Source organism: Lutra lutra, chromosome 5, assembly GCF_902655055.1.
Source record: "Lutra lutra chromosome 5, mLutLut1.2, whole genome shotgun sequence".
NCBI classification, from domain to species: Eukaryota; Metazoa; Chordata; class Mammalia; order Carnivora; family Mustelidae; genus Lutra; species Lutra lutra.
Genome location: NC_062282.1, coordinates 66,200,370 through 66,223,997, shown reverse-complemented (window position 1 = coordinate 66,223,997; position 23,628 = coordinate 66,200,370). Strand labels below are relative to the sequence as shown.

The window sequence follows — 23,628 nt, the reverse complement described above, 5'->3', positions numbered from 1 at the left end:
CTCAACTAGGTTTAGTGTGGAACACCTGTGTGGCAAATATATTTCCCACTGCTATATATATTAGCCTCTTCTCACCCCAAAACCTCCTTGGTCTCTCTGCCACATATGCCCCTGCTGATGATATCCTACTCTCCCTGGCTTCACAAATATTCTTTGACTAGCTCCTCCTCACCCTGCAGTGTTTTTTTTTTTTATGTGGGCACCCCCTGAGTACTTTTGTTGGTCCTTTTCTCACTCTCCAGATGCTTTTTCCCTGGGCAGGTTCATGCACACTCATGGTTTTAATGACTCAGGAGTGTAACCGCTTTTAGCCCCCATTTTTCCCTACTACTTAACTGCTGTAGCATTCGCATATAATGCTGAAGAAAGAACCATCTCCTTAGCGTAGCCATGAGGTACTTTACAGTTGGTTCCATCTGACCATTCTCAGTTTCTGAGCCAATCTATATAACTCTCAAGATTACATACATCTTTCCCCTGTACCCCTGGGGCTAATAATATATTACATGTTAATAAAAAAGTAAAAAATATGTCTTTCCTTATTTTTGTAAATAGTTTTGTTCACATATGATATACACACAGAAAAGTATAGCATCCTAAGTGTACAGTTCACAAATAATCATAAAGAAAACATGCTTATGTAATCACTGTTCAGCTCAAGAAATATAAAACATCACCAGTAATCCAGAAACCCTCCTTGTAACTAACAATGCCTCTTCCCTAAAGTATCTTAAACTCTAAACACACTAACTTATGCCTCCTATTTCCCAAATAGTCTATACTTTCATTACTGGATCTTCTTGTACTTCACCTCCCCACACCAATTTTCATGTCTCTTTTAAAGCCAAACTTAGCTATCTTCCTCTGTGGAAATGGCTCACCTTTGTTCACCTATCACTATAAATCTAGCTCTACTACAATCCTTTTGCACTGTATTATACTATCAATTCATTATTCACTTGGTATTCTTTTCCACAGGGAAAGACCACACAGCACTTATCTGCGTCTATCGCAACTAGCCCTGTATTGCTGTAGAAAGTGTCTGCAATAAATGTTGGGAATTTTTCCTGAAGAACTTAAAACTCAAACCATCTTCGGAAGAAAACCCCATCTATAACTACTTCACCTGTGCGACATTCATTGCAGATAAATTTTCCTCTCGGCATCTCAGTTAATCCAAGGCACTCCAGGTGGAAAGCCCCACAGCACTGAGCCTCACATAACAGCAGCTCACCCAGTTTCTCACAGTTCTGTTAAGAGAAAGAAAACAGGTATGTCTATAAAGGGTTTTTAAAATCCCAAGCAGAAGGCCTTCGTGAAGAAAGATTAAGCAGGCGCTTTCCAGAAAGAAGAGAGCCACCATTTATTCAGCCAATATTTAATGATTAATTCCTCTATGCCAGCTTCCACAAAGTCCCCAGCTCTCACGGTTCATATATACTAAGGATTGAAAATAGAAGTAAACAAACAAACACAAAAGATATCAGATAATTATAAGCATTAAGTAGAGAATTCAAATAGCTACTTGGGATTGGGTCATCGGGAATGGCCTCTCAGATGCAGTTCAGAACTCCAAGTTAGTCACATGATCTGACAGAAAAACCAGGGAGACAAATACAGAAAGTCCACAGATAGGAAAAACTATGTTAGGTCTGAGAATCATAAGGGAAGTCAGTGGACAACACTGAACAAAAGTTATACGTGGTAGAAGATAAGGTAAGAAAAAGGCAACAGCCTGATTGTGTGGTCTTACACATATGCTACATTTTTAGATTTTATTCTAATTACAGAGGTGTGCCATTAGAGGGCTTTAACAAGAAAAGGCTAAAATCAGATATTCATTTAAAAACAGATTCCTCTGATTACTACATGGAAAATGAATTCAAGAATGAGAAAGGTGAGAATAGCAGTAAAGAGACAATCAAGAAGGCTACTGTAATAGTTCAAACAAGAGATACTGGTTAGCTAGACTTGGGTTCTAACAGGCCAAAAGGGCTCTAGTCAAGGTTTAAACAATGTTTGAGATACATCTACAACCATCTCAGAGAGGTCACCTTTCTGAGATGATCTCATCTAAGATAGGGTGTCATTTATGATAGGGCCTTAGGAAATAGAGATCTGGCTTTGTTGCTTTCAAAACATAGATTTATGAAAATTCTGCAAATTCCCAACATTTGTTACTTTCATCCCTCTAACATCCTGACTTGTTGCCCCACAGGGATTAGCAGGAAAATACTAAAACTGAAAAAGAGTCTTATTGCGGAAGACAAGAAAGAAGAAGGCAACTAAGTAAGTCTAGTATCTTCGAGCACCTGAAGAAACAAAAGGTCTTGGCCACTTGACATCAAAGCTTGAATAAACAAATGAGTAGAGGAGAGCTTTGGGGGAAAAATGGCAGAGGCAGCCAGGGATTAAGAGCAGACAGACCTCAAGGTCTTAAACAACCTATACTGTAAATTAAGTCTTACAACTCTGGCTCTTCCATTATCCCCTAACTCACACATAAAAATTGACAAATGCCGGGGCGCCTGGGTGGCTCAGTGGGTTAAGCCGCTGCCTTCGGCTCAGGTCATGATCCCAGGTCCTGGGTTCAAGCCCCACATCGGGCTTTCTGCTCAGCAGGGAGCCTGCTTCCTCCTCTCTCTCTGCCTGCCTCTCTGCCTACTTGTGATTTCTCTCTGTCAAATAAATAAATAAAATCTTTAAAAAAAAAAAATTGACAAATGCCATAAATATTACCCACTTTATTTTATACAATCACAGTGCCAGTGATACCAGCTTTTATGTACAATAAACAAATTTGCCTTCACCATTTAAACAGGGAAACTTCAATTACAGTATATATCAAAGACAAATTTAAAACATGTTATGGACTAACCCTTTAACTGGGATGACCAAGTAATTCATCTTTCAAACTGGTAACCATGTGAGTGAAAGGACATGATATTAATAAATTAAACAAGGACAACAGATTTAAACAAAAAGTGATCCGAACAATCCAGGACCACAAAGCAACTATCCTTTTAACCACATTTTGTTGATAATCTTTGTTGTTATACAATCTCTGAGGAATAACACTGTGTTTGGGTGCTGATCTGAATATGATCAGCGTTCTTTATACAGTAATGAAAATGAAAAAACAAACTGAATGGAAATTCTGCTGTTCTACATATTCTAGGCTTGGGTTAACTTTATTTTTAGCTGTTTCAATAAAAAAAAAAAGAAAAAGAAACCTAGTATCTTCAACTTTTTATAGGCCAGCTTTTAAGAATTTACAAAGGTAAATCAAGCCCATAAAAAAGAGAATATAATCAAAGCATCAATTTAACTGACTCTACTCCCAAGTCTGATAAAATCTCTTTACAGAGAGGCAACACAACATAGTGGTTAAGACTCTAAACCCAGATTGCTTGAGTTTGAATCCTGGCTTTGCTGTGTGACTATAAGCAAGTTATGTAACATCTCTCTGCTTCAGTTTCCTTGTCTGTAAAAATGAGGATAATAATGGCAATCTACTTTACAAGACTGTTATGACTAAATGACCTAGTATTTATAAAAGTTTAATTTGATAAATTTTTAAAATTTATTTGGGGTGGGGGGCACAGAGGGAGAGAGGGAGGGAGAAAATCTTAAGCTCACAACTCTGAGATCATGACCTGGGCCAAAATCAAGAGTCAACTGCTTAACCCAGGTGCCCCCAGAATATTTATAAAGTGATGGAAACTCTTGAAACACAGTAAACACTGTATAAATACTTATTAAATAAATATAAAAAGGCAGCAGTAGATTCTCTGAAATCACTATTTTAAAGAAAAAGAAATCTCAAAGTGAAAATTTCCCTTACAACATTCCTTAGAAACCCAGAGATTCTCACACCATGAAACATACAGGAAAATGATTTTTAAGTAATCTGTGATTCCTTCTTCCATCTCAGACCTGCTCCATGGCATCTACTCATGGGTAACAAGGGCAGGTATTTTACCAACACTAAATATTTATTTTCCTTTCTCTTTTTGTGAGAAGGGTAAGACTTAAATCCTTAAAGGGAAGTGACTCCACTGGAATCATCCACGAAAAATGTTTATTCTAACATGACTGGGTTATCAAGAGATGGAGAGGGCTTTTCTTAAAAGACACACAAGCAATCCAAATGCAAGTGGGCAACATCCTTTACCTGACAAACGTTCTCCTTGAGTGCAGCTCCTCCGCCTCGTTCGCCCTGCAGCCTTTTAGATGCTGGCATCCCATGATCATTCTCTACACCCTCCTCAACAGTCTCCTTGGGGCTTGCAGCTGTTCTGTGTGTCATCAGTTCTCCCTTGCAGAGAAAAAATAATGTCCCACATCTGTATTACAGATGTCTCCTCCATGTGACCCCCTCCCTCTGGGCTGCTATTTGTCTAGCCATTAAGCACTTACAGATGTTCAGCCAATCACGCGGGCGGACTGCATGCAATGTTAGTTCTAACCCTGCTGTGATTGGGCGGGTAGTGGGCGCCTCATGCCCTGCCACTAACTGCTCTGAGGCTGTTCCACTGGAACTTTTTGAGCTGTTCCATTTTAAGGTTTCACTAAGGGAGAGAAAACATTCTTAAGTTTATTTGATTACTTATTTGTCCTTCCAAGATCAGTGTTTCCTAAATAATGCCTCCCTTGGGCATTCGATTCAAATTATCCTGGAAAGAAACACTCCGTATAATAATGTGTAAAGCTGACCTCACTTGTTCTAATTCTCTTTTAACCTGAGTTGAAAAGCTAGAGACCGCATCAATGACTGCACTGATGCTCTACAATGGTTTTAAATGCTCTACATGGTTTTAAATCTACCTTTGTTTCCTTAAAGCAAATGTTTACAAACATTAGTCTAAAATTAAGCAGTTGATGGTTTCAAGAAATAAGCAAATGAGTTTCCCTCTAATTGCAGCAGTCTCAACTTGTAAAGGGCAATATCTAAGTTCATTCAGATCATATGGTTACTTGGTATTGTGCTCTGGTTATTTAGAAAAAGCTTACTTCATGATGAAAGCTATAAAATGCTCAGATACCTAGAGCATAGGATATGGTCTATTAAAAAGATCGTATCCATAGTTGCCATATATGTCTTCTTACAGCTGTTAATTAGCTGTTTCGGTAGAACATGATTCTTAAGAAAACTCAGGGAAGAAGGGTGTGGTCTCTACTGTGAAAAGTAGATTTTCTTTGGAAGGTCAAAAGATGAGGAACTGAGTAATACCTCTGAGGTTGGAGTTTCTTTTGATGAATCATCATTTTTCATTTTTTTACAGTGCACCTTGGCTGTAGTATGCCTCTGTCGTTTTCGCTTCCTTGGTTTATCAAATATCTTGGTAGTGCCTAAGACAGAAAACAGGCGTTATCTGCTGGTTATTCACCCACATGTTCAAGAAATCCTATCCTCAACTTAAAGGACCTCAAAGAATTACAGAATGTTAGAGTAAAAAACCAATCATAAAGTCCATTTAATTCCCCAACTTAGTAGATGAGGAAAAGGGCACAGAAGGGAGGAGACTTACCCATGACTATATAACTAGTTGGGGAAAGAACTACGCATATATAAATTCTGTCTCATACAGATTAAATGGTAAAATGAGTAAGTAGGTTAAAGCAGTTTCATTTTACACGATGAAACGAAAGTCTTCATAGTTCCTCAAAGGACTTAAATATCCTATAGATGGGGAGGAAATACATTTAGTACTCAGGAAAAGATACTAAAACCTGACCTCCACAACTAAAGACAGCAAATTATATCACTATACAATGTAAGGAATGTAAGGATAAGATGAAAAGCTGCAATACAAAAATCTGGCTTGGGGAAAGAGGAGACCTCCCACAAAACATTTAGTGGCTTAAAGGATATTCATGCTGTAGTACTAAAATCCTGAACATCCAACAATATAAAATAGATAATATATGATCTAATCAGGCATATTTATAAAATTCCAGTCTCTCCCTCATTGTCTATTACACATATTTCAACTTTTTGTTATAGAAATAAAGAGGAATCTCAAGTGCTACTTCATAAAATGTTCCAGGATAATTAGACTAGATAAAAACATGAAGGCTAGACTTTGGAAAACCGGCTTGGTACTCTCTTTCTTGAGACTGCTTGATGGAGATGGAGAAGCTCTATCAAAGCTGCCAATCACCTATGACTAAAAGAATTAATATGGTAGCAGAATAAAAGTTCAAAATTCGGGGCGCCTGGGTGGCTCAGTGGGTTAAGCCGCTGCCTTCGGCTCAGGTCATGATCCCAGGTCCTGGGTTCGAGCCCCACATCGGGCTTTCTGCTCAGCAGGGAGCCTGCTTCCTCCTCTCTCTCTGCCTGCCTCTCTGCTTACTTGTGATTTCTCTCTGTCAAATAAATAAACAAAATCTTAAAAAAAAAAAAAAGTTCAAAATTCTCAGGAGCTAAAACAGCTGATGAAATTTACAAAAGATAAAGTACAGGTTGTAGATTTTATAAAAACTGAACTACAAAAATAGAAGAGCTGGTATTTTGGAAGTCTGTTTTTTTGTTTTTTTTTTTTTTAAAGCAAGCAAGCAAGCAAGCAAGCAAACCGGTGAATCTGTGAAATTATGTATGAACACAAGGTTAACATAAGCTAATATACTACTAGATTTACTTACTAGAAAACTTAATAATCTTGGGTTATATTTAAAGATGTGCGTATTTACAGGGCGCCTGGGTGGCTCAGTGGGTTAAAGCCTCGCCTTTGGCTCAGGTCATGATCCCAGGGTCCTGGGATGGAGCTCTGTGGGGAGCCTGCTTCCCCCTGCTCTCTCTGCCTGCCTCTATGCCTACTTGTGATCTCTTGTCAAATAAATAAATAAAATCTAAAAAAAATATATATATCAAAAAAATGCTCATAAATAAATAAATAAATAAAGATGTGCGCATTTAAGGAGTGCCTGAGTGGCTCAGGCACAAATTGAGCATCTGCCTTCAGCTCAGGTCATGGTCCTAGGGTCCTGGGATTGAGCACCGCATCAGGCTCCCTGGTCAACAGGTGGTCTGCTTCTCTCTCTTCCTCTGCCCCCTCTCCACCCCTTCTGCTCTTCTATCTCTCAAAAAATAGATAAATAAGGGGCGCCTGGGTGGCTCAGCGGGTTAAAGCCTCTGCCTTCGGCTCAGGTCATGATCCCAGGGTCCTGGAATCGAGCCCCACATCGGGCTCTCTCCTCAGCAGGGAGCCTGCTTCCCTTCCTCTCTCTGCCTGCCTCTCTCTCTGCCTGCTTCTCTGCCTACCTGTGATCTCTGTCAAATAATAAATAAAATCTTAAAAAAAAAAATAGATAAATAAAATCTTTAAAAAAAAAAAGTGCTCATTTAAGATCATATGTAGTACTGCCTGGGGGGCTAAGATGATTAAGTGTCTGCCTTCAGCTCAGTGATGATCCTGGGGTCCTGATATGGAGCCCTGTGTCAGGCTTCCTGCTCAGCAGGGAGTCTGCTTCTCTCTTCCCATCTGCCCCTACCCCTGCTTGTGTGCTCGCTCTCACACTCTCTCAAATAAATAAAGTCTTTTTTTTCCCTAAAACAATCACATGTAACATAACCTTCCCATGATACCCTTTGCTGGCAGACCACATCTGAGGCTATATGCTGAAATTTGGGCTAATATCTCAGAAATGACACTAATCAATAAATGGCACTGGCAGATGAATGAATAAAGTGGTACAAAGAATTGGCATGGAAAATATCTGGGGTGGATAACAAGATGGTAGTGTGGCAATGAGTTTGGTCAGGTCTGGATTTAGTACCCCAACACTGCCACCTCTTTCACCTTATTTTTCTATAATACAGGGATAATACGGATAATACCCTAACTCTCTGTAAAGCTTTAGATGGGTTAGATGTTAACAGTCCTAGAGCAACGGACTGAGCAAACAAAGAATCTGGTAGAGGAAATGCTTGAACTACGATATTATATCTATTATTGAATTACTTGGTAATTCTGCCTCTCTGCCCACTTGTGATCTCTGTCAAATAAATAAGTATAATATTTTTATTTATTTTTATTTTTTAAAAGATTTTATTTATTTGACAGAGAGAGATCACAAGTAAACGGAGAGGCAGGCAGAGAGAGAGAGAGAGAGAGAGAGAGAAGCAGGCTCCCTGCTGAGCAGAGAGCCCGATGCAGGACTCGATCCCAAGACCCTGAGATTATGACCTAAACCGAAGGCAGCGGCTTAACCCACTGAGCCACCCAGGCGCCCCAATAAATATAATCTTTAAAAAAGCAAAAAAATGCCAAGAAAGAAAGTAACGATTTCAGTTAGAGAATCACCCAATAAGAAAATTGAGTAGGAGATTTTTCTTTATTGCTCCTAACTTTTTTTTTAGTCTAACATAATTCTAATTCCATGTAACTAATTTCAGCATGAAGCTCAAAATGACCATCCAATTTTCTAGTGTCACGCACTGTATTAGGAAGCATATTTGGGCAAGCAAGTTTTTGTTGTTGTTTTTTTAATCTTATTTTTATTTATTTCTAAGTAATTATTACACCCAATGTGAGGCTCAAACTCAAGACCCTGAGATCAAGTCTCATGCTCTTCCAACTGAGCCAACCAGGTGCCCCTTGGGCAAACAAGTCTTAGAAGATACAATCTCACTGGTCTTGCTAACATATGTAACAACTTCTCTAGTTAGCTGACCAGGTGGTTCATAGTTATTTTGCATTACATTTTTTTAAGTTTCAAAAATACACACCTCCACCATACTCTTTAGAATGAGATGCAGCACGTGATTCATTAATGTCGTTCTCCAAGTGACCGGCTTCATAACACTACAAATAAACAAAATGCAATAGATTTACAGAGGAACCGAAAATAAACCTTTTATATTATATGGCATAAGCTGAACTATTATCACAAATACAGAAATCCTGGCTGTTTCTGGCAATTAAATAAACAGTATTAACAATAATGGGTTGAACAGAAACTACATGGGGAAAGACATCAAAAAACAAAAAATACAGCTCCAAAAGACTCCTACGAACACACACTCCTTTGGGGTTAACCAGAGACTCCCAATGTATCAAGCAAATACAGAATGGTACTCTGATTCAAATGGTAGACAAAGAGAAAGGGTATATTCCCAGAGACCCAGCATCTCAGCTCTATTCCATACCACCCTGCATTTAAAATCTATCTTCTTAAAACTGCATTTATAGCCATTAGATTTTACAAAGACTTATTTACTTGATGAACTCTAAATATTAAAAAGCTCTGAATCAGTGCTCACTCCAGCAGCACATATACCAGAAAGCTCTGAATCATGGAATTATCTTTCTGATTTAATTGGCTATAGATTAATATAAATGAAAGCAAGATTAAATCTCAAAAGAAAACACTCAGACATCAAGAGTAATTTCCTACACATTTCACTCCCCTACTAGTAATGCTTGTATGAATTAGTTTCAGTCCAATAAAATGTCTTCTACAATAAATATATTCTTCAGCAGGAATGTTAAACAAAATTTAGTGGCCACAAAAAGTCAAGAGATGTTATTCTTACTGTAAAGTCCCCAAATTTTGTGATTGAAACAAGCTAAAATATAGCAGTGAATGTCCAAATGTTCACTATATCCATTAATCAAATCATTAACTTATGCATGTCAATTTTATCTCAACAAAACAGGTAAAAATAATATCATTCTCTAAACTGACCCAAATGCTGATTTTCTTTAAAATGTGTCATTACCTCAGACTGTAGCATTAATGCAACAGCTTTACATAATTCGCCTTGTATAATACTACTAAACTTATCACCTGATAGCAAATGTTATTTCCATGCTCAAAATATTGTGATGAATCAGTTTCCGGGTCCCTTACAAGTGGCTAAGATTTGAATAAGACAAAGTTAGGAGAGAAAGCAGTGCAGAAAGAAACTATCACAGTCTCACCGGGACATGTCTCAGGAAATGGACTTTGAGAAGAATGAAAGAATTAAAGAATATAATGCAGACTTTTTAAATGAGGTATAAAAACACAAATAAACTGAGTTTTACAATTACATGCTAATCCAGCTGGGTGAATAACTCATAAAAGCAAAAACTAGGATCCTCAATATAGGATTAAATGACATAAGCCTGTTATAGCTAATGAAAGAAGTCCAAAAACACTATTTTTTATCTGATTACAATCTGTATTTTTCCTATTAAAATTTTTCTTTAAAAGAAATCTGTGCATCCTAACAACTGAATTTCTAACACTTACCCTAAGTTACTCCTCACACATATGGGCAATAGGAGGATTCTTAAAAATTATATCCAGGAAAATAACCTTCTATTTCCATCTACTATTTAGTGATGCCTTCTTGGCCAATAAAAACCATGTCTGCAAACTCAAAAACTTAAGTTCAAATGTTTCTGCCTGGTTATAACTAAGCTGAGTCTTTTCTGAGGTGTTATGCAGACAGGGGAATGGGATAAGAGTAGGTTAGTGGCTCACAGAGAAAGAAGTAGAAAGCAGGTAAGAGTTTTAATCCCAGAAAAGAAACAAACACACACTGTACTCAATCTTATAAGCTCTTTTTATTTTCATTTGAAAAGAACATCTAAAATGAACTGATACACATGTCCATACAAATGCAGAACAGCTTCTCAATATAGGATCTCTTAGACCCAAGGAATATATTCTGCGATTCTCTTATTTCTATGTATGTACGCATCCATATTGCTAAGCATTACTAAAAGATTTGTTTTTAAAATCCCATATTTACATATGGTTAAATCATATTTTAGAATTGACAAAAATAACATACCTTTTTAGAAAGGCCAAGATCCCCTTTCTTGGGCATAAATCCAGGGTCCAAATCATTGGATTCGAGAAGTTTCTTAGTTGGTTTTCTCTGACGTTTACTTTCATAATTTCCTGAAATGTATGTATCTTTTCATTAGATGATTTAGAAACTAGACATAAACTAATTTTTAAAAAATCTATATGCCACAGAAAAATGTTTTTTATGTTTTCCTCATCATCTTCTGGTGAGGAGCAGGATATATCAGAATGTATTTATTTATTCTAAAATATTAGTTAACATAAAAAATAGGAAAACAATTCTCAATACAGACACAAACTAATCTGAAAATGTTCTTATGTCTCTGTGTGTGTGTATCATGAAAAGACTAAGGGGGAAATCAAAAGGGCAGAACTATCTTTATAATAATTAACTGGTAGTAAGGACAAAGGAGAAGTGAGGTGGAGTAGACCCTGAATTCCAGGCATGATAGAACCAGGATCAGAATTTTTATTCTGCTCCTAAATAAACAAAACACATTTACTTTGTAGGACTGTTCTTAAGAATTATATACAAGAGCCTAATAACAGAGTTTAGTACATGCTAAATTATGAAATAGTAACTATCTGTACTATTTTTAGTCTTTCTGATTCTGTCTTACTTGATTAATAAACACGACTGGGATACTCTCATTTTTTAAATAAGAGAAATATCATCACAAGCTATTGTTGGGAATATAAAAAAAGTTATATGCAAAATTTTCTTTGGGTGACTACAATGTTTGAGAGTCAGAAGGTAAATTAGAGACAGTATGTTTAGATTCAACTTACACCAGGTGACATGTATATAAAGAATAATAAAGTGAAAAGCAACTGGTAATTAACTTCATAAGGGAATATTTACATTTAGCTACTTACAATGTATCGGGTAAACTGCATTATGATGTCCATTTTATAAAAGAGGAAACAAGTTCAGAGGTTAAACAATTTCTTAAGTAATACGAAAACTGATAGAGCCAATTTATCTGAAGCGTAAGTTTCATGTGTTTATTAGTATGTAGTGCCCTTCCCACAAACCCTGCTAACCTGAGTGTTGACTCACATGGTGGTTGATCAGCAATCATAACAAGTAACAATGGAGTAAGGAGAGTTGTTTTTAAAACATATCTTAAGGACAGTGTCCCACTAATTCGTGATCATTAACTATATTCAGTTAGCTGACACTTTCAGGATTTCCCAGGACAAAAGTGGGTAACTTGCTGTACAGATTCACTATTGGCTTTTTATCACAACATGCTAAAATCATATCTACCTACATTCTGAGACCCCATTCCCATCTTACCTGGTGTTTTAACTAGCAATTCCTCAGACTCAAGGGCAGGCCGTGGAGAGACTTCCGGAGCCACAGGCACAGACAAGGTCAGCTGTGGCAACTCAGCATGTCCACCTCCAAGTTCTGAGTGAGCCAAGGGCCCTTCCAAAAATGGAGCCTCCCTTTCAAGAACTGGAGGCTCTTCTTTGGTTGAAATCAAAGAATTCTCATCCACCTGCTTGTTCTGAGCACTAGATCGACATCGGGCTAAAAGGCTTTCCTCTTCACAGCGGGAACTTACCTGAAGCAAAAAAATAAATGTAGAATCCATAGAACAAAGTTGCTATAATTTCAGTTTCAAAAAGAATAATGCACTTAAAAATGAAATTCTGACATGCTACAACACGGATGAATCTTGAAGATATCACTAAGTGAAATAAGCCATACACAAAAAGACAAATATTTTATGATTCTACATATATGAGGTTAACCTAGAATAATAAAATTCATAAAGACAGAAATAGAATGGGGGAGGAGCATGGATGGCTCAGTTAGTTAAGCATCTGATTCTTGATTTTGGCTCAGGTTATGATCTCAGGGTCATAAGACCAAGCACCACACTGGGCTCTGTGCTAGGCATGGAGCCTGCTTTAAGATTCTCTCACCCTGTGCCCTTCCTCTACCCAACATGCATGTGTGCACGCAGTCACTCTCTCTCAAAAAAGAAAGAAAAAAAAAAAAAAAAAAAAAAAAAAAAGAAGAAGAAGAAGAAAGAGGAGGAGGAAAAGAAAACAGAATAGTGGTTGCCAGAAGCTGAGGGAAGCGTAAACTGGGAGGTTACTTTTGTAATAGGTAGAGTTTTAGTTTGGGAACATGAAAAAATTCTAGAGATGATGGATGGTGGTGATGGTTCACAACAATGTGAATATACTTAATGACAAAGAGCTGTACACATAACAGTGTTTAAATTACAAATTTTGTTATGTATATTTTACACAATTTTAATTTTTAAAAATTTTTTTAAAAGGGAAAAAATGCAGTTGAGATATACTAAAGCTGTAAAAGTTCATTAAGACCATGGGGCGCCTGGGTGGCTCAGTGGGTTAAGCCGCTGCCTTCGGCTCGGGTCATGATCTCAGGGTCCTGGGATCGAGTCCCGCATCGGGCTCTCTGCTCAGCGAGAAGCCTGCTTCCCTCTCTCTCTCTCTCTCTGCCTGCCTCTCCGTCTACTTGTGATCTCTCTCTCTGTCAAATAAATAATAAATTAAAAAAAAAAAATCTTTAAAAAAAAAAAAAAAAAAAAGACCATATGATAACCCGGGGCACCTGGGTGGCTCAGTGGGTTAAGGCCTCTGCCTTTCTGCTCAGGTCATGATCCCAGTGTCCTGGGATCGAGACCCACATTGGGCTCTCTGCTCAGCAGGGAGCCTGCATCCACCTCTCTCTCTGCCTGCCTCTCAGCCTACTTGTGATCTCTGTCTGTCAAATAAATAAATAAAATCTTAAAAAAAAAAAAAAAGACCATATGATAACCCACCCCACCCACAAAAAGATTTCCTAATATGTCACCAATAAAGCAGCTAATAATGAATTCCCAATGTTAAGTTAGTAAATTAAGGAAAGAAATAAGCATTTATGCTTCTTTCATATATATCAAGACAATAAAGTGTTCAGTTAATAAAAGAGATCGCTAGCTAATAAAAGTAGAAGAAATAATCTGAAAGTTTTCATTTTGTAACCCCTAATGAAATTATTGATACAGGCAAGAAATCTTTGACTGATATTTAAAAAAAAAACATTAGGGAAATGATGGTTAGAGAAAAAAGACATTCTTATGAAGCCAAAGTAATTACATACATACTGCTTCATTGTTGCTATTTTAAAGATTTTATTTATTGTGGGGCACCTGGGTGGCTCAGTGGGTTAAGGCCTCTCTGCCTTCGGCTCAGGTCATGATCTCAGGGTCCTGGGATCGAGCCCCGCATTGGGCTCTCTGGGGAGCCTGCTTCCCCCCCTCTCTCTCTGCCTGCCTCTCTGCCTACTTATGATCTCTGTCTGTAAATAAATAAATAAAATCTTTAAAAAAAAAAGATTTTATTGATTTGATTTGATTTGTTTTAGAGTCAGAGAGAGCCTGTGAGCAGGGGAAAGGGAGAGAGGCAAAAAAATAAGACTGTGCTGAGCACGGTACCCAATGCAGGGCCTGATCCCAGGATTCTGAGATCATCACCTGAGCTGAAACCAAGAGTCAGATGCTCAACTGAGCCACCCGGGTATTCCACATATTACTTCTTGATCAAAGGGAGCAAAATGACTTAAAAGAAGGAAATCAGAACTATGGATAACTTCTAATGTCGTGCAATATACAACACAATAGCACCTATAATTTAATCTAGCTGAAACTGTTCAAATTGAATCCATCAAATTGTTAGTTATATTTTCCACATAACAAGGAAGACAGAGAAGAGTTTAGTGAAATATATGAGGAAGCCATCATACAAATCTAGAAAGGGGATCCTGTAAAGGTATTATTCTCATTGGTTAGATAGGGTCATGAAAAAAAGGGGACTGTTCTAGATTTAAAGAAATTTAAAAAATGTTAACAAACAGATATAATGTGCAGTCCTAAAATGAATAAACCAAATGTAAAGATTAGAGAGCAAGTGATCTAAATATGGATTTGTTGTTATTAGATGAACTAATCTTATAAGATGCAATAAAGTTAAATCATTTATGAAGGAAAATGTTCTGTTTTTTAGAGATGCATATTATTTAAGCATAGAAGGTAAAATGTCTCTAATTTACTTTAAAAATAAGTGAGCCTATCTCTGCTCTGCAGGGAGACTGCTTCCTCCTCTCTCTCTCTCTGCCTGCCTATCTGCTTACTTGTGGATCTCTCTCTCTGCCAAATAAATAAATAAAATCTTTAAAAAAAAATAAATAAGTGAGCCTAAAAAAAAACTGAATTAAGGGGTGCCTGGCTGGCTCAGTTGCAAGTATGTGCAAACTGCTGATCTCAGGGTCATGAGTTTGAGCCCCAGAGATTAAATAAAGATTTAGAGTAGTGTAGAGATTAAATAAAAATTCAAAACAAAAGAACTGAATTAAAAATAAGGCAAATAAGTTATCAATAACCTTTGTTTAAAAAATTACACTCCTGGGTTGCTGTGGTGGTACAGTCAGGTGAGCCTCTGTTTCTTGGTTTGGGCTCAGGTCATGATCTCGGGTTGTGAGATCAAGCCCCACATGGGGCTCCGTGTTCAGCACGGAGTCTGCTTCAGACTCTCTTTCCCTCTCCTTCGGGCCCTCCCCTCCATGCTATTTCTCTCTCAAATAAGTAAATCTTAAAAAATAAAAATAAAAAATTATCCTACCATATTTTATGTTCTATGATTTTAATATTTTGTCATAATAATATTCCTAAATCATTACTCTCTAAAAGCAAAGGGAGGAAAAAAATTTATGCATACACATACTACACACAGTGCATACAGTCATTTATACTTTCATGTATATTCTAAGTAGTACCAAAAGCTAGAGGTAAAAAATGGAAAAAGCAAGATCCCAGTTAAGGAAATTATTGTCCCATGCAGACAAAAAAGGATATTAAAGGCAAAACTGCAATATCCTAAAAGTACTGATGAAAAGACTGTTGAAAATGTTGGAACATACCTTGTGCACCTGTTCCTGCACCTTCTTTTGTTTTTTCTTAGGAGCAAATATCTGATCATATTCTTCTGTATACTCCAGAAGCCACTTGCTTGGCTTCCTAAGGCGTTTCTTCTCTGACCGCACAGCTAAAAGAGGAGAAACGAGTTTTAGCTGTTAGAGGAGAGCCCATTGCTTTCATGAAACCATCCCTGCACTCTCAAAGGTACAGAGATGGGAAATTCTCAAAATCACTCTGCTTAAGATCCAAGACGCTAAAAGTGATTTCCTATGGTTTATCATATGCAGAAGCTGAGAGGGGAGACTGAGAGCAACTTCTGTTGCTCTATACACATATACACAGACCATGTGAAGTTAAGGAAAAGGTTTAAAAAAAAAAAAGATTAAACTGAAACTAACTCGTGTCTCATAGTGACTGATAGAGCTAACATTAAAATATAGTCTAGGGGAGCCTGGGTGACTCAGTTGGTTAAGCATCTGCCTTCGGCCTAGTCATGATCCCAGGGTCCTGGGATTGAGCCCTGCATCAGGGTCCCTGCTCAGGGGGAGTCCACTTCTCCCGCTCGCTGTGCCTAACCCCCGCCTAGTGTTCTCTCTCTCTAGTAAGTAAATAAAATCGGGCTACCTGGGCAGCTCAGTGGGTTGAGCCTCTGCCTTCGGCTCAGGTCATGATCTCAGGGTCCTGGGATCAAGCCCCATATCTGGCTCTGCTCAGCGGGGAGCCTACTTCCCCTCACCCCACTGCCTGCCTCTCTGCCTACTTGTGATCTCTGTCAAATAAATAAAATCTTAATAAATAAAATCTTTAATAAAGTCTAAATAAAGCAAATTCATAAAATATACCATAAATTATTTTAATAACATCTCTCTAGATTATGTAGAATACTAGACAGAATTCAGATACAATATTTACCTTATCAGTATTACCGTGTGAATTTCAAAAGCACTTTACACACACTTCATATCATAGTTGTGATAGGAGTTTCACGTTAGAAAACTGAGGAATAGATCTTAATAGAATCATTAAAAACTATAATTATATGTATACCATTACCTCAATGACATAAAGAGTATGTGGCATGTATGCCAAAGGCAGAAAATAAGATAAAAATACAAAGTTCAGGGGCGCCTGGGTGGCTCAGTCGTTAATCATCTGCCTTTGGCTCAGGTCATGATCCCATGGTCTTGGGATTGAGCCCTCCATCAGACTCTTTGCTCAGCGGGAAGCCTGCTTCTCCCTCTCCCAATCCCCCTGCTGTGCTCCCTCTCTTATTGTCTGTCAAATAAAAAAATACAATCTTAAAAAAACAAACAAACAGAGTTCAGGGTATCTTTTGAGAAAAAAATTGTCATCTTTTATGGTCAAATTTCTAAGTATCATACCATTTTTCTTTGAGTTAATTGTAAAATAAACACCTATTATAATTTCCCAATAAAACTTTGTCCAGTTTAACATGGTATACTCATTTTATAAGGTCTTTGGGAGCAAAACCTAATGCATACAGAATGTAGGATAAATTCTCCCCAGGAAACAATAAGTACTTCATGAGACAATGACCTCAGAGGAACTATTTCTGCCTCAGTTGAATGAGGAATACTAGTGTTCTTTCAAAGAAATGCATAAGTTGTGAACAAAAGGAAATGGTCAAATCACAGGCACAGTAAACTTGGCAAAGGCTTTTACTATGGAAAAAAGCCATAGAATTTTGTTAGGATGAGATATGAAAAATAATTTTTTTCTAACTACTGTAATTTCGTAGTAATAAATAGTAGTAACATATTACTTAGTTTAACTATTTAAATCTAATATAAAAGGAGTTGAAAACTTATATTCACCTAAAAACCTTGACATGGGTTTTTAAAGCAGCTTTATTCATAATTATCAAAAGTTGGAAGCCACCAAGACACAGGAATTGATAAACTGTGGTATGTACAGACAAGAGAACATTATTCAACACTAAAAAGATATGAGGTATAAAACCATGAAAAGACATGGAGAACACTTAAATGTATATTACCAGGTGAAAAAATCCAATGTGAAAAGGATATATAAATACTGTATGATTACATATATACATTTCGGAAAAGGCAAAACTACGAAGACCATAAGAAGTAGCGTTGGTGGTATAGTGGTGAGCATAGCTGCCTTCCAAGAAGTAGTTACCAGGGGGTAAAGTCGGAGGACATGCACATGGAGGGAGAAAGGGCTAGATACGCAGAACACAGAGGATTTTTACGGCAGTGAAAATACTCTGTATGATAACATAATCATGAACACATGTCATCATATATTTGTCCAAAGCCAAAGAATATACAACACTAAGAGTGAACCCTAAGATAAACTGTGGACTTAGGGTGATTACAATGTGCCAATGTAGATGCATCAATTTTAACAAATGTACCACTCCAGCAGTGGACATTGGTAACAGGGGAAGGTTGTGCATGTGTGTGGACAGGGTATACAGAAAAACTCTGTGCCTTCTCCTCAATTTTGCTACACACCTAAAACAGCTCTAAAAAAAATAAAGTATTAATAAAAAAAAGAAAGTCGGGCGCGTGGGTGGCTCAGTGGGTTAAGCCTCTGCCTTCGGCTCAGGTCATGATCTCAGGGTCCTGGGATCGAGTCCCACATCGGGCTCTCTGCTAGGCAGGGAGCCTGCTTCCTCCTCTCTCTCTCTCTCTGCCTGCCTCTCTGCTTACTTGTGATCTCTGTCTGTCAAATGAATAAATAAATTCTTAAAAAAAATAAAATAAAATAAAAACAGAAAGTTAATGGTAGAGGCTGAAATAGTTATCAAAATTATATACCTACAGAGCTCCCAATATAATTACGAGGCTTGTTAAACCCTTCAACCAATGCAATTTTTCTAACTCCTCAGTTTTAGACAATACACCTGTAAGTGATCCAAGCTGGTGAGTTTTTCCCAAGTAAGTATTTCAAAAGAAATTAAAACCACCAGCCAAATAATGACTTAAAATGTTCCCCTCAAATAATAATGTTTAAAAATCTCTCTCTTGGGGGTGCTTGGGTTAAGCCGCTGCCTTCGGCTCAAGTCATGATCCCAGGGTCCTGAGATCGAGTCCTGCATAGGGCTCCTTGCTCAGCGGGGAGCCTGCTTCTCTCTCTGCCTCTCTCTGCCACTCTGCCTGCTTGTGCTCTCTCTCTCTCTCTCTCTCTCTCTGAGAAATAAATAAATAAAATCTTAAAAAAAAAATCTCTCTTGGAGAAAAGAAATAAGCTAAAATACATTCTGAAATAAGTATATATGTATCTGTACCTGTGACAGTTAATGGTTAGCAATTTTATGCTCTGAAGCAAATAGATTATGCCTTTAATAAAGCCCTATTAGATAGCATCTAAATTTTCAAACACCAATGATTTTTTTTTAAAGAATTATTTATTTACTTATTTGACAGAGAGAGAAATCACAAGTAGGCTGAGAGGCAGGCAACAGAGAGAAAGGGAAGCAGGCTCCCTGCTGAGCAGAGAGAGCCCAGTGCGGGCATCGATCCCAGGACCCTGAGACCATGACCTGAGCTGAAGGCAGAGGCTTAACCCACTAAGCCACCCAGGTACCCACCAATGACATTTTTTTACATTTTTTAAAGATTTTATTTATTTATTTGACAGACAGAGATCACAAGTAGGCACAGAGGCAGGTAGAGAGAGAGAGGAGGAGGCAGGCTCCCCACTGAGCAGAGAGCCTGATGTAGGGCTCGAACCCAGGACCCTGGGATCACGACCTGAGCCGAAGGCAGAGGCTTTAACTCACTGAGCCACCCAGGTGCCCCCACCAATGACATTTTTAAACACAAATAAGACCAAAGAAATGATACGGAATAACATGGGTTTACTATGTGCATGCAAGTCACAGTTCAGCCATTTAACATTCATTAATTTCTAATCTTTACTTCAAGGTAAGTGATGACATCATCATTTTATAAAAAATGTAACTGAGAGGTGCCTGGCTGGCTCAGTTAGTACAGCATGCAACTCTTGATCTCAGGGTTCTAAGCCTGATCCCCACATTGGGTGTACAGATTACTTAAAAAAATGAATTTCTTAAAAAAAAGTAACAGGCTTGAAGAGGAAAGTATCTTGCCTAAGCCCACTCAAGTTAGTCCATTACTTAAGTGGCAAGGCCATGATTCCAACCAAAAACTCTCCATGCTTCAAAACCACTGGGTTCTTTTTACTAAAACAGATCCCTATGCTATCACATCATCATATCCCTTATCCTACTGCACCCCACACAGCCACATCCATCACTACCTCCCCACATTAATTAGACCTCAGTCCCAGACAGGTTATGTTCTCTGTCTTCTTAGAAGATTCCATGGGCTAATCTGTCCCCTCCATTTCCTCCTGAAGCTACTGTCCCCATTCTGTCTCTGGGTTTACTTCTCTCACCAAGTAAGTTCTCAGACTAAATTTTAGTCCTTTAGTTCTTTACTTCCTTATGATCCACAAGAAAATCAACGAAGAGCACAAAATACTGGAAATTAATGTAAAAACTGTATCTGACATACTACTAGGTTCCTGCACAAATACATACATTGCAGGCAACCCTCTTGGGTCCCCTCTCTCCTCGGGAGCTTTGTACTATCACTTTGCTTTTGCTCACCAAAAAAAAAAGAAAGGAAAAAAAGAAACAAAACAAACAAACAATAAAAACCACACAAGTACATGCATTTCTCCTCACCAACACTGTATCAAACAATCCTTTAAAGGTTTAGGGTTTGGCAAACTACCAGTGGGACTATTTTAGTAAATAAAGTTTTACTGGAATACAACCACGCTCATTTATTTACCAATGGCTTATGTCTGCTTTTGTGTCACAAAGAGTTGAGTTAACAGAAGACAGTATGGCTTACAAAGCTTAAAATACTTACTATTTGTCCTTTTAAGAAAAAGATTACCAATTCCCCCTCTTAAATGTACAATAGGGTAACACAGTGTAAATGAAAACACCCTGGTCACAACTGAATGACTTAAAACCCAAAGTCTCCAGCTGTTCCTGAGTTTCCATTTTCTTGCCCTCTTCAACTACACCTACTCCCGAAACTCCCTACTCCCATCTATGTTCTCACCTAAACTAGAATGCTCATCCACTAAAACTACTTTTGAGTTGAAAGAACCCAGAGAAGGGGCGCCTGGGTGGCTCAGTGGGTTAAGCCGCTGCCTTCGGCTCAGGTCATGATCCCAGGGTCCTGGGATCGAGTCCCGCGTCGGGCTCACTGCTCAGCAGGAAGCCTGCTTCCCTTCCTCTCTCTCTGCCTGCCTCTCTGCCTACTTGTGATCTCTCTCTGTCAAATAAATAAATAAAATCTTTAAAAAAAAAAGAAAAAAAAAGAAAGAAAGAACCCAGAGAACTCACTATATCCAATTACTCTACAAATGGCCAAAAGGAAGTGGCTTGCCAAATTAACATAAACAGAGTATCAAGAATGAAAGGGGAACATGACCTTTTGGATACTAAAGGGAAATATTAAAAGGTGGAAAATAACAAAATGGAGAGATGAGTAAATCATGCAAACCTCAATTCATGGCACAGAGCAAGAGCCAAAATATGACCATGATTAAATTTCTTGGCAAATACACATCAACTCCTAGCACAGAGCCAAGACCTACTGTAAAGAATGGATAGGAAAGTTTAGCAGTATCTTTTTAGACTACAGTGTGTACATAAACCAGTTAAAATAATAAAATATCCAAAAAGTTAAATCAACCCCAGCTGTTCACCAACTGAAGAACAGGTACATAAAGTGTGGTTTTCTGTACCCTGAATACTATCCAGCAATAAAAAACAAAATATTGATATATGCCAGAATATGGATAAATCACAAAACCAGAAACATTGTGCTAAATGAAAAGAGCAAGACACAAAAGGTCATATACTATATGATTCCATTAATACGACATGTCCAGAAAAGGCTAATGGGAGTGGGGGTAGTGGTGGATTAGTGGTTGCTGGGCTGGGAGTACAAACAGACCAACTATAAATGGGACAGAAGAATCTTACTGGATAGAAGAAATGTTCTAAAACTCATTTATGGGGGTGGTTGCACAACTCAACAAATTCACTAAAAATCACCTCCTTATGCACTTAAAATGTATGAACCTTGGGACGCCTGGGTGGCTCAGTCGGTTAAGCCACTGCCTTCAGCTCATGTCATGGTATCAGGGTCCTGGGATCAAGTCCCAGGTCGAGCTCCTTGCTCAGCAGGGAGCCTGCTTCTCTCTCTGCCTCTGCCTGCCACTCTGCCTGCTTGTGCTCTCTCTCTCTCTCTCTGTGACAAATAAATAAATAAAATCTTTCAAAAAATAAATAAAATAAAATGTATGAACCTATGGTATATAAAGTTGACTATATTCAATTATATTGAATAAAGTTTATTTTTTTAAGTCTTTTTTTTTTTTTTAAGATTTTGTTTATTTATTTGACAGACAGAGATCACAAGTAAGCAGAGAGGCAGGTAGAGAGAGAGAGGAGGAAGCAGGCTCCCTGCTAAGCAGAGAGCCCGATGCGGGGCTCGATCCCAGGACACTGGGATCATGACCTGAGCCGAAGGCAGAGGCTTTAACCCACTGAGCCACACATGCACCCCAAAAGTTAAGTCTTTTTAAGACTAATTACAAAACTTTATTTTTTTCCTCAAAATGGTGAATTTTCCTAAAGGACTACGGTACTAACATCAATATCACTCCTCACTACACATTATCAGTTCTTGTCATACCTCTACTTTCCTAAGTCTGAAATCTCAGAAGCAAAATGTTAAAGGAAGGGGGTAAAAAAAGCAAAAATCCAAACATCTCTTCATAATAATAGTTAAGTTACTGAGTCCAACCTCCTCTGAAAACAAATAAAATGCTGTATAAAAATTTTTTTAAATTTTATTTATTTAAGAGGGAGTGGGAGAGGGAGAAGCAGGCTTCCTGCTGAGCAGGGAGCCTGACGTGGGACTTGATTCCAGCAACCTGGGATCATGACCTGAGCCAAAGACAGAAGCTTAACAACCTAGCCACCCAAAAGCCCCTGTATAAAGTGTTTTAAAAGATTTGTCAGCAAAGCACTGACAAGACTGTTTAGAACTACAAACCAAACACAAAGGAATAGCGCAGAGAAATAAATACAGCACTGCAATGGATTTTGTCCTGAAGGCTTTTTTGTGATCCTACTGAAGTATAAGGGGTAGAAGTTTAAAAGAGAATTAACTAGTGCCCTGAGGAATAAACTAGTGCCCCAAAGGACTCTTTTCCTCAGAGTCACAATGAAGCAAAAGTACACCATTGTCCAAACCTCCAGAAGACCACAAGGAAAGGTGCTTTGGCACAAAGCAGAAAGGGAGCAATAAGTCCTTGAGAAGCTGTGACTGGTCCTCCTAAGGATTTGCAGCTCCCATAAGAAAATCAATCAATGTAATTAATACATCATGTTAACAGAATAAAGGGAGTAAGAAGGAATGATTATCTCAACAGACACAGAAAAACCGTTTAACAAACAAAGTATATAAGGGAACGTTCTCAACCTGAAAGGCCGTCTTTCAAAGTCATAGCTAATACCACAGTTAACGGTAAAAGATTAGATGCTTTCTCCCTAAGATCAGGAGCAAGACAAGAATGCCTGTTCACTCCACTTATGCTTAACACTGCACTGGAGGCTTTAGCTGGGAATCAGGCAAGAAAAAATAAAAATAAAAGACATCCAGATTAGAAAGGATGAAGTAAAACCATCTTTATTAGTTGATGACATGATCATGTACGAAGAAAATCCTAAGGAATTCACAAGAAAACAATCAACTAAAAAAAATGGGTTCAGGAAGGTTGCAACATGCGAAATCAATACACAAATACCAACTATATCTCTGTATAGTTGCAAAGAGCA

The 23,628-nt window shown here is 38.0% G+C and overlaps 1 protein-coding gene across 9 annotated transcripts in view; it reads right to left on the bottom strand.

The window, feature by feature from the left end:
• Positions 1-23,628, bottom strand: part of NSD1 (nuclear receptor binding SET domain protein 1) — a 154,843-nt gene that overhangs the window by 35,225 nt on the left and 95,990 nt on the right. For all 9 annotated transcript variants that reach the window (XM_047731419.1, XM_047731423.1, XM_047731425.1 and 6 more), the window contains 7 exons: positions 15,746-15,870; positions 12,104-12,374; positions 10,787-10,896; positions 8,732-8,807; positions 5,234-5,352; positions 4,175-4,318; positions 1,127-1,250 (listed from right to left, as the gene is read on the bottom strand). In XM_047731419.1, the coding sequence (XP_047587375.1) occupies positions 1,127-1,250; positions 4,175-4,318; positions 5,234-5,352; positions 8,732-8,807; positions 10,787-10,896; positions 12,104-12,374; positions 15,746-15,870 (969 nt within the window). The remainder of the gene's footprint in view (positions 1-1,126; positions 1,251-4,174; positions 4,319-5,233; positions 5,353-8,731; positions 8,808-10,786; positions 10,897-12,103; positions 12,375-15,745; positions 15,871-23,628) is intronic.